Consider the following 12012-nt stretch of genomic DNA (forward strand, 5'->3'; position numbering starts at 1 on the left):
TGATCATTTCCCTATGAGCAAGACCAATATATACAGGGGAAAGTATTGAGAGAAAGAGGGAGAGCGAGAGAGAGAGAGAGAGAGAGAGAGAGAGAGAGACAGGGAGAAACAAAACAGAGGTAAAGTTGGCGGGTGCCTGTAAATATTTAAGGTGGAGTGAAAGAACTGAATTTAGAGAAAAGAGGCAATGCAAACTAAACGAGGGAAGCAGAAGTTGGTGAAGACTAGAAAGATATGGTGGACAATATTTAGGGTATATTAGAAGGGGAAATGGCATAAGAGGATGAACCGATGGTCTATATTGTGAGAATGTAGATTATTATATGGTATGGTTGGCGACCTCACCGTGTAATAATGACACAATTCTTTAACAGATTCAGTCAGGTTTGCTTGTAAAACCATAGCTCAGTCCCCGTGGCTCAGTGCAGTAAAACTTTATCAAAGCATTAAGAAGTACCCAAAGAAGTTGAAGAAGAAGAAAACAACCACCCAATAAAAATCGGACACCAATTTATTGGTTGTATTTTTGTTTTTAAATAGAAATCTCAATGACAGAAATCCACCTGAGTATTTCAGAGTTATTCATTTTTATGCAAACAATGAATCACTGCTTCTTACTCAAATGCAATATATCATTGAAATCTACAGTGAGTCACGGTTTAGGTTTAGCTTCTGCAAGTGACTTGAAAACATCTATGTAGACATTTTTGTGGGTCCTAATTCCGATATGGAGTTAGTCACAGGGACCAGTCAGGTTCAACTGAACAGCTACCTCACATGGAAAACAGTCTCCATTCCAGCTACAGGCTTTAGGATTCAATTGAGTGGTTCTGATGCAAGGGATACAGGATGATGAAAATGCTCAAGGTTGCTGGGGGTGCGGAAATGGTTTTCGGGGTCTTTCTGTGTCCACCAGGAGTCCTCAAGCCAGGGGATAGTAACTCCTGGTTTCAGGGCCCACATTTTCGAGTCTTAAATCTTCAGACCCAATGAATGTTTTGTCAGAGACATGGCCTCTCAGAGAGAATGCAGGCCCAGGGCTCCGGTAAGAAGCGTTGCACAGCCACATGCGCTGCCTGCTGCAGTCCGGGAGGGCAGTTACTGATAAACTGCTCAGAAAAGAACCTGGTTAACATTGGTGAGAGTATTATTTTCCATTTCATGGAAAAACCCTTAATGGCCGGAGTTTGCAGCAGGGACACTTAATTCTAGGCCCCTCAGTATCTTCACTGCAAATTCTGCCCAACTAATGATATCTGCTATCCATTGCAAGTAACATGTTTGGCATGTGTATGCTGTATGTGGAACACACCTCTTGTCCATTGCTTGACTGTGGCCATTTTTACCTTTGATCCAAATATCAGAGTATCTACCCTAACAATGCCACCCACCAGCACTGCAGATTGGCAGTCAACAAATGTCACAGCATCGGGAGGAGCCTAGCGCGCACCCAAGATGGCCGCGTAGGTGCGAGGCTCCCGAGGACCTCCGCGACCTCCTGCATAAATCCTGACCGAATCCTGTCCTAGATGAGGGGACTGTGTTTGTGAACCAGAGTTGAGGTGACGCCTGTTTTCCGTTTTCAATTCGGACCTCGGACACCGGCGGGAGCACCGATTAAGGTTTGCGGCCTTCTCCACGCCGGCCCCCCGTACTGGAGTTGTGGGGCGATCCGGCGACAAAGTGAATAACAGCTGCGGGCAAGGCTGGGTGACTCGCGCACCCCGCACTTTCACTTTCGCTTTTGCGCCCTCCTTGCTGCCAGGCGAGGTAGGGTCGCGAAGCGGTGTGCGGTGGTGTGGCCTCGTTGGGGTGCCCTGCCGGCCCGCCGGCTGCGGTCCGTCCTGCGGAGCGGTGGTCGCCCCCCCCCGGAGCCCTGGAACGGGATTGTCTACCCCCTTTTTGAGGAGATTGGCTCGATTTGGGACCGCGACCATGGCCACAAAACAAGATGGCGACCGGGCTAAGGTGAAGTCGACCCGTCGTGGCGCGGCCCATCAATCCAACAATATGGACCGCTACACCCTCCAGAAGGGATCTCCAGAGGCGCTACGTAGATCCCCTACGGGCCCGACTGACGCTCCTGCTCTGCCCACGGACCTGACCCTCCGAGACGTCATGGGCGCCATCGCCGAGATGAAGGCCTCGGTGGACCAGCGCTTTGACACTCTGGCGCAGAAGATCGACTCGGTCCTCGTGGACGTGGGCCTCGTGAGAGCCGATCTCTCAAAAACAAATGACCTGGTCGATTCTTTGGCCCACTCTACCTCGGGCCTCACGTCCGACGTGGCGGCCCTCCAACAGGAGGTGCGCAGGCTCGGCCAGGCGAGCGCCCTGATGCATCGTCGACTGGAGGATTCCGAGGGTCGGGCCCGGAGGAATAATGTCCGCATCATCGGGGTGCCGGAGGGACGCGAGGCAGAGGCAGCGGATCTGTTTGTGGAGGACTTGGTCCTCACCCATCTCCAGCCTCGGGGGCTGAGTAAATTCTTTGCAGTGGAACGTGCCCACAGGGTCCCCGGGGGTAGGCCTAAGACCGGAGCCCCTCCGAGGCCTCTCATCGCCCGGATTTTCAATTTTCGGGACAGGGACGCTATCCTGCAGACCTCCAGGCTACAAGGGCCGGTCAGACTTGACAATATGGATATCAATTTCTATCCTGACTTTACTCCGGCGGTCCAAAAGCAGCGACTGACTTTTCTCGGTGTCAAACGTCGCCTACGGGACCTGAATCTCAAATATGCGATGCTTTTTCCGGCTAAGCTGAGGGTGGAGGTGGATGGCCGCACGCACTTTTTTGATCGTCCCGAGGCGGCCGGGGACTGGCTGGACACTCTGCCCGGAGATCGGGGCCGGGGGGGTGGGGGGGGAGCGGTTGGTGGGGAGGGCCCGCCGGATCAGGACTGAGGGACTAATGGTAGGCCTTGCTCTGGACTGTGTTATTGTCACCATTGACTGTTAGGGTAAGTTCCCCTCCTGCGGAGGTCGTGCGGGGTCTCTTGGGGGATCTCCCTCCTCCTCTGGGGGACTAGTTAGTTTTCTTTCCATGGGGCGACAGGCACACTGCACTTTGGGGGGGCTGTTCGGGCTCATGCAGGGGTGCAGGGTGGGGGGAGTTCTGTTGGGATGGGTGGGTTGGGGTGGGGTGTGGTTCGTTTCTACCGCAAGGCAAACCCTTTATTGTATTGGTTTTTTTGAGATGCTCTCGGGGGGACAAATGATGGCTTCTGTATGTGATGGGGGGTAGGGACCTTACGTTGTTGTCCTGGAACGTTAACGGACTGGGTGATAGGATTAAGCGGGGTGTGGTCCTGCAATATCTGAAACGGATTTCGCCTGATGTGGTCTTTTTGCAGGAAACACACCTCATTGGTAACTCCTATTGTGCCATGAACCGACGTGGTTATCGTTTGGTGGCCCACTCGGGCTTCACATCAGGCTCACGAGGGGTGGGCATTATGGTCAAGACCTCGCTCCCGCTAGAAATAGATGAGGTGCGCCATGATGAGAGGGGACGCTACACTGTCTTGGTGGGGAGAATGGAGGGCAAGGTAGTCGTCTTTGTCTCAGTGTACGTCCCACCGGGGTTACAGTCCACCACCTTTGCGGACCTGGGACGCCTCCTGCTTGACCTTCCGGGGGGGCTTCTGGTGGTTGGGGGGGACTTCAATGCGGTGGCTTCTGGGACTCTGGATCGCTATCCCCCTAGGGACCTCCCCCGGGCACAAGCGTGGCTGTCTGGCCTTTTGGACACGCTGGGATTGGTGGACTGTTGGCGTCTGAAGCATCCCACTCAGCTGCAGTACACCTTCCATTCGGGGGCCCATGGTAGCCTTTCGCGGCTTGATTATGTCCTTGTCCCTGCGGCCTATGCCGGGAGAGTGGGGGAGGTGCGCCATCTGGCGCGGGGTATCTCAGATCATTCCCCACTCCTGTTGCACTTTGATGTCTTCCCGAGGGGGGAGGGCAGGGTAGCTCCAATCAATGCCTGGTACCTGCGCGACCCCACTATTCGTGCTGACTTGATTAAATCCTTGCAACGGTATTTTGAGGAGAATGTGGGGTCTGTCCCGTCGGCCATTTCCCTGTGGGAGGCCTTCAAGACTGTGCTTAGAGGGGAGGCCCTCTCCTTTATTTCCCATGCCCGGAGGCGCGCACAGGAGGAGGTGACCCGGGTGGAGGCCGAAATCACTGAACTGGAGGGTGATCTGGGGAGTGGGGTGACTGACGCTGCGCTGCACGTTCTACACCTTAAGCAGGCGGCTTATAGGTCCCTCGTCACGGAGGCGGCCAGGGGCCTCAGCAGAGAGCAACAGGGGCGATTGTATGATGTGGGTGATAAGGCTGGTAAGTTGATTGCGTGGTTGGATAGGAAGGAGAGAGCTAATCGTGTGGTCCCGCTGATTGAAAGAATGGATGGTGTACGTGTCACTGAGCCGGAAGGCATTGTCTCTTGCTTCGCGGATTATTTCCGCGAGGTATATTCCCCGGTTTCTCCCTGCCCGGAGGAGGATTCCCATGCCCTGCTGCGTGACATCGCGCTGGCCTCCCTCTCAATGGAGGACAGGGAGTTGATGGAGGCCGCCCCCACCTCGGACCAAATTGCCCTCGCCATCCGCTCGGTCGCTTCTGGCAAGGCCATGGGCCCGAACGGCATTCCTATCGAGTTGTATAAATTGCGACCGGACGTACTGGCACCCCACCTCCGCGCTATGTTCCTTGCGGCTCACTCGCGGGGCTCCCTCCCGCCGGACCAGCGTCTGGCTACCATCGTGGTTATCCACAAGGAGGGCAGACCGCGAGACCGGGTTACATCCTACCGGCCTATCTCGCTCTTGAACGCGGAGCCTAAAATCCTCGCCAAGGTGCTCGCTAACCAGCTGGTCGGCGTGGTGGGCGATTTGGTCCACCAAGACCAGTCCGGCTTCATTCCCCATCGCAATACGGCCCTTAATCTGCGGCGCTTGCACGGGGTGCTCGCGCGTGTTCCGTTCGTGCGGGAGCCGGCCATTTTGGCGTCCCTGGACGCCACCATGGCGTTCGACACGCTCGAGTGGCCCTACATCTGGGCGATGTTGGCGAAATTTGGATTTGGCCCGGGATTCATCAGTTGGGTCAAATTGTTGTACTCGGACCCATTGGCACAGGTGGTGGTGAATGGTCGAGTCTCGGCCCCATTCGTGCTGGGACGGGGCACGCGACAGGGTTGTCCCCTGTCGCCGCTCCTTTTTGCATTGGCCCTGGAACCCCTGGCGGAGTGGCTGCGGTGGCACCCTTCCATCCGAGGTCTCCGTTGGACCCCCGAGTATGAGGACCGCGTGTCCCTCTACGCTGACGATATCCTTTTGTACTTAGCCTCCCCGCGCAAATCACTGATTGTCCTGGTCGATGTTCTGCGCTCCTTTGGCCGTAATTCAGGCCTTGTCATTAACTGGGCTAAATCCTGTGTCTATGTGCTTTCCGGGGAGGCTCCTGTCCTCCCTCGGGGCTGTCCGATCCAGATTGCCTCGCAGGGATTTCGATACCTGGGGGTCTATTTTACGCTGGACCCGGTGGCCCGCTACGAGCGAAACTTGCTTCCCCCCCTCCAGCGCTTGAAGGAGGACGTCGCGCGCTGGCGGCGCTTGCCGCTTCGCCGCTCGGCCGGGCGGCACTGTTCAAGATGATGTCATTGCCACGCTTTTTGTACGCTCTCCAGAACACTATGGACTTTGTCCCGGCGCGCTACTTCCGTGAGGTGGAAAGCTTACAGCGCCGTCTGTTTTGGGATGGGAGGCCGCGTATAGCCCTGGCAAAATTGACGCTCCCGTGGTACGACGGAGGGATTGCCCTCCCGGATATTAAGCGGTATTACTGGGCCTCCCAGTTAGCTGCAATTAATCACGGCTTCTATGGGACCGCCCTAAACCCGGCATTTGAAATGGACAAAATGCTCCTACCCGGTGGCGACTACAACCGAGCGCTCTATACTAGCGTGCCCGATTCCCGCTTGACGGGACCCACGCGTGTCATGGTGTGAGTATGGCACGCGGCTAATGCAGCTATGGGATGGAAGGACCGTTTGACCCGGGCGTCACCGTTGTATGCGTCGGAGAGGCTTGGCTCTTTGTGGACCTCGAAGGGCTTCGAGAGGTGGGACATGATAGGCATCAGTACAGTGGGAGATCTCTGGACGAGGGGAGGATTCAAGACATTCGAGACGCTGCAGGCGGAGTTTCAGCTGCAGGGCAGTGAATACTTTCGCTACCTGCAGGTCCGTCACGCACTGGGTTCCGTCTTCCCAGACGTGGCCTCCATCCCGGAGTCCTCCCCCCTGGAGGATAGAGTGCTAGATGGCCACGTTCCGGACAGCACGATCTCCCTCATTTATAAGAAATTGATAAATGACCGCTCGGGCCTACTGACTGGCCTCCGCGAGGCTTGGGTTGCCGATGGGCTGGAGTTGGACGACGAGGACTGGATTTCCGCGGTGGCCTCTCCGAAGGAGGTGGCCATCCCGGCTCGCCTTCGCTTCGTCCAGCTTAAGATACTCCACCGGGTGTATATGACGGGGCCAAGGCTTCAGCGTATGGGCTATGCCGAGGATGGATTGTGTAAGCGTGGGTGTGGTGCCTTGGCGACTTTTTTACACATTCTGTGGGAATGTCCGAAGGTGGAGCGATTCTGGCGTGGTGTGCATGAGGTTCTGCGAGCGGTTACACATGTCGCGCTGTTGCCTGAAGCGAGGAGATGCCTGCTGAATGTGTGGGAACCGACTGATTACTCGGTTCCGCAGACGCGATGGGTGACTCTGGGACATATGATAGCTAAACGTGACATTGCTCAGCTGTGGGGATCTCAGAGACCCCCGGCGGTGTCGGCTTGGAAAGAACATATGGATTGGTGCATGTTCCGAGAAAAGGTGGTATATGTGGCGCGGGGTAAGCCTGGGGCATGGGTGAAGATATGGGGCCCCTGGAACGCTTACCGCGGGGGTATTTGCGAGCCGCCGTTGTTGCCTCCCGCTTCACCAGCTCCATCCCCATAGTTGACCCCCTCCCTCAGCCCTGGGCACATTGTTCTCCCAGTCCCGGATCAGTTTCCCTCCCCCTCTCTGGATTTCTTTGGATGGTTGGGGTTCCCCACTTGAGGAGCACGTGTTGTCATTTTCGATTGTGGGTTGCCTTGCGGGTGTGGTTTTATGTTGTTGTGTTGTATAAAACGAAACCGTATTGTGGGTTCAGAGTTATGTGGCCCGCGTTGTTGATACCTCCTGCTTTATCGTCTATGCAAAGCCAAGTGCCTTATTGTATGTATGTCATTTGCTTTTGTCACTTTAGCGGCCGACCGGAAGGTTGTAGGCCCATACTTGTATATATTTGAGATTGCAATAAACGGTTTCAAAAAAAAAAAAAAAAAAAAAAAAACAAATGTCACAGCCTTTGCACTTCCACATATATGGTGCCACTAGAGGCAAATTCATTTCTGGATGTTTGGTTTAGTGATTAAACCTGCAGGCAGGTGATCTGTCTAATTGGGTTGTTTTCTGGTTACTGCACTCGTTTTGCGATTCCAGATCATTGTAATACTGAATGCATGACATAATATTGGTTACCTTAATGTTACATCTTATCCAAACAATATTATCATTTTTAGTATTTACTATGAATTTTACAATTATATCATCTACTTTTATATTGTTTCAGAGAGTATCTTTTTAAATATAATTACCATATAAGTGTCTTCAATATCATTCTAAAATATGTACTACATATTAAAAATAAAAACAAACCTAGCCCTAGCCCTAACACTAACTCAAGCTCTAACCTTAGCTCAAATCTTAATACAGGGCTTCTTCATCTTTTGTGATCTGTGGACCCCCTCTGAAACCCTACTAAAACACGAGAAACTGCACCTAAGCAATTGCTCTGACTTGAATCACGTGAAGGTACACTGGAGTGAATTACCATGTTTTTGAAAACTAATTGCTAAATATCTGACAAATGTCATGTTCATAGTGTTCTCCTAGCCAGCCAGTGTGGGTACAGGAAGTCTGGCTTGCACAAATAGATTCCTTATTTCATACATAACTATAAAATATATAATTTATTAGACTTTCCATACTGTTCTTAATTTAATATCTGTCTTTATATGAACAGGTTTGTAGATCACCCCAATGCAAACCAACACAATGCAGCACTCTTACAACACAACGACTACACGTACAACACATTCACATCATTCACATGCGTTTTAATGACATTGAACAGTAAAACACATACCATTATAATCCATTAAAACACACTAACAATGCATTTATTCCTCCCCCCAAAACACACATAATAAGTAAACCTCACCATACCCATTTTTATTGTATTGCTTTAGTAATTGTACTTATTTAAGTGTAATTTAACCCACATACCATCCCTGAACCCTAGGAATTTCTTACTGCTACCCATCCCTGAACTCTAAAACCTTTTGCTATCCCTTACCACTACCTATTCCTGAACATTAAAAATCCATACTACCGCTTAACACTACGCATCCCTGAACTCTTAAAATCACTTAGTACTCCGCAATACTGCCTATACCAAGCCCTACTAACCCCTTACTACTCCTTACCACTATCCGTCCCTGAACTCTAAACATCCCTTCCTACCTCTTACCATTGCCCATCCCTGAACCCTAAAACCCCTCAATGCCCCTTACTATTAAAACTTCCTTACTACTCTAGCACACTGTCTGTCCCTGAACCTTAAAACCTCACAATACCCCTTAATACTACCCATTCCTCAACTTCCTTACTACCCCTACCCACTATCCATTCTTGAAACCTAAAAAACCCTCTAAGCAACACCAGTCTCCACCAATTCAGTACCCTTAAACACTTAACTGCATTGTAAATGTAATGCTTTCTAACTTGCCTCATTGTAACTTAGAACGTTGCAGTGGTATATACATTGTTGTGCTTGTGATGTAGTGATCCTTCAGTGTCCTAGAAATGTGGTAAAGGTGGGCCACACATGAACAGTGCACAATAAACAGTGATCCTGCATTGTCACGATCTGCCCTATCATTACGTAATTGATTGTGCAGACTGCATTCTCTTGGAAATCTAAACAAATTTGGTATTGCCCGAATCATGACATTCAGGGTAATATTTTCCTGGTTAGCATTCTGGGATATATGTTTGTCCAATTGGAATATTCAACAAAATATTGAGCAAATGTGTTAAAACCATGAAAGAATCTCCATATTTTTCTTTATATCTTTAGGCTGGGAAGAGGTATTGATGTGGGGTTCGTATAGGTGCACAAAGCCAAAAAAGATCTACCCAATGTTGATTTCGTTAAAAAAAGATCAGTTACCCAGGAGCGCAAACGCTCTGGCAGTGAAAAGATTAACATTTACCTGACGATGTAATGGCAGGGCGATAGCAAATCAGCTGTTACAGTGGCGATCCAGAGGTAATGGGGGTCAATGTTAAGGCAAGTCAATATTAAAAATTTGCTATATCGGGGATATACCGTGGCACGGTCCTGCCTACTTGTGGTGTTCTATGCTCTGGTCTCTAGCAGCAGGTATGATGCAGTGTTCTTGCAGGGTTCCATTAGAGGTCTCAGTTTGTGGTTGTGGATGTTTCAATGTTCTCCCTGCGTGTGCTTCTGCACTATTAACAAGCCATTGTGTCACATGCCAAGCAATTACTGTAACCTCTGCTGGTGGGTGTTCAGCTGCCACCAGAAGTTGCATCAAGGTGAAGTACAAGCATGGCTCCCCACAATTTCCTCTGATAGCGCAGATGTATTTTCTGGCAACCTAGACTGTAAATCAAATAATATATCTAGCTAGTCTCTGCACTCAGTGTATTCAGATACTAGTCTGGTAGGGAGTGTCACCAGGATGAGGATACAGTTGGTTGTAGTCCGAAGTATTGAGTAGGGAATATCAATTTATCAGAATATCTTAGCCAAAATGTCGAGGGCAAATATATCGAGGAGGGAAGTGCATATTCATATGGAGGTACTAAACTGTGATTTTGTTGCTAACATTCTTACAAATGTATACTCAAAGAACTAAAGTAGAGAAACTCTAAAATGGGTTATTGGCATTTCTCGATATAATCCTGCACTGTATGCACCAATTGAATACAAAAGCAAAAAGCAAGTAGACTAATACCACATGGATACCAATCTTTTTATGCTTCTCTCTTTTGTCATGATTTAGGAATTGACCAGGTCAGCATTAGATTGGATCTCGAAACATTGTTCCAGTTTAGTCATCTCATATTGACGTTCAAGGTAATAAGACAGGCCTAAAGCGCCATCACTGTGCTCATGCATGACAATGCTGGATTCTTAACTGGCTTTATTTCAAGTCAAATTTTAAAAATTATGAAACTTTTGCTTGTTAGAAACAGCTCGTCATGGAGGTGATTTTAAACACCGAATTTGGTCAGCCATTACCTTACAATCGTACCAACCAAGGGCTGAATATCACCAGTGTAATCCTTGTTTAAGGTCATCCCATCACCTGCTCAGCATAGCACTACTGGTGCTTATAAAAGCCTCGTTGACTAGGGAGTAAACAAAGACACTCAAACCTTTTCAGCCATTATTTAACTTGGAGACTGTCTTGTAGCATGGACGCACTTGTCAACTGCCCTGCTGACAAGGATATCTTTTACTGATGTTTCCATATAAGCCCCAACTTTTTATAGGAGCACACCATTGGCCCTGCCAAATTCCTGAGTTGACAAATAGCAAGACTACTTAATCTTGATTCCACCTCATGTTTCTTTCTTTCACCACCCTACATTTCCTCTTTCTTTATTTCATTCTTGCAGGTTCTTTTTCATCCCATCTTTCTCCAATAGCCACACAGCTCTCTTTTCCTTTTTCTTCCTTCTTTTCCTCTTTTCTGTCTTTCTGTCTCTTGTTGTAGGTGAAAGTTTGATGATGAAATGTAAACCCCAGTCCCCAAAAATGAGTATGGTTCACACCACCAGCAACCAGTGATGTTGACATTACAGACTACTACAACTGTTGTTAGGGTGAACTTTTTCCTCATCTTGGTTTATGAGCACTAACATATTTTAAAATGCTACTTTGTAGACCTTCCGGCCTGCTGCAATGTTGGTTGAGCGGTCCAGAGACTATGGTCAGACGTGGAAGGTGTTTAGGTATTTTGCACAAGATTGCGCCACAGCATTTCCAAACATCCCAGTGGGTGAAGCATCAAGAGTGGACGAAGTAGTCTGTGATTCCAGATACTCAGATGTTGAGCCTTCTGCAGAAGGAGAGGTACTGATCTTTTCCCATGAAATATCTTAATGCAGTGTCATTCTGATGTTGTTCTTAAATCAACAGACATGTCAACTAACGCCAACTCACATCTCAGCATTATGAAAGAGCTCATTAATACCCTCATGGACTAGAGTTCAACAATGTTTTAAAACATCCCAACTAAGGACTGGGGTACCCCTCTCACCCAGTATTGCACTGGCCTGTCTCATATAGATCAGGGTGTAACATGGGTTTAGGGGTTCCAAAGGTTTAATGACACTACAGAGCCTGTCAGCTACAAGTGCTGAATGACTCATTATATCAATTAGTCTAGACAGACCTATTCCCGGCAACCACAGGGGAGATGATGAGGGCATGGAAAGGAGCCAAGTCACTTGGATGGAAAGGCATCATTACAAAAGAGTCCCCTCTGTGGTCCAGCATGAGAGAGGTTGTGTTCCTGAAAGGATTTAAAAAGTGGGAGCTCTTTGGCATTTTAAAAGCAGAATACCTAACGAGACAGGAGTAATCAATTGTTCAACCAATTAAAAGGGGAATATGAATTGTGTCTATCAAAAGGATATAGATACACACAGCTCTGGTATGCACTGGTGCCATACTCCCTTGACTGGTTCAAAATGCCTAGAACTAGTGTCCTGGAAAAAAAAGGTCCCAGCAGAAGAGTTGGCTAAGGGGACCATAGCAGCCATATACTTAACCTCACAATTGGATAAGAAAGGAATTTGAG

The 12012-nt window shown here is 49.4% G+C and overlaps 1 protein-coding gene across 2 annotated transcripts in view; it reads left to right on the plus strand.

The window, feature by feature from the left end:
• The window catches only part of LAMB4 (laminin subunit beta 4), a 572267-nt gene that overhangs the window by 165221 nt on the left and 395034 nt on the right, over nt 1-12012 (plus strand). For both annotated transcript variants that reach the window (XM_085654108.1, XM_085654109.1), the window contains exons 5-6: nt 10207-10280; nt 11094-11282. In XM_085654108.1, the coding sequence (XP_085510234.1) occupies nt 10207-10280; nt 11094-11282 (263 nt within the window). The remainder of the gene's footprint in view (nt 1-10206; nt 10281-11093; nt 11283-12012) is intronic.

The sequence above is a fragment of the Triturus cristatus genome, chromosome 4_1, assembly GCF_964204655.1.
Source record: "Triturus cristatus chromosome 4_1, aTriCri1.1, whole genome shotgun sequence".
In the NCBI taxonomy this organism is placed as follows: domain Eukaryota; kingdom Metazoa; phylum Chordata; class Amphibia; order Caudata; family Salamandridae; genus Triturus; species Triturus cristatus.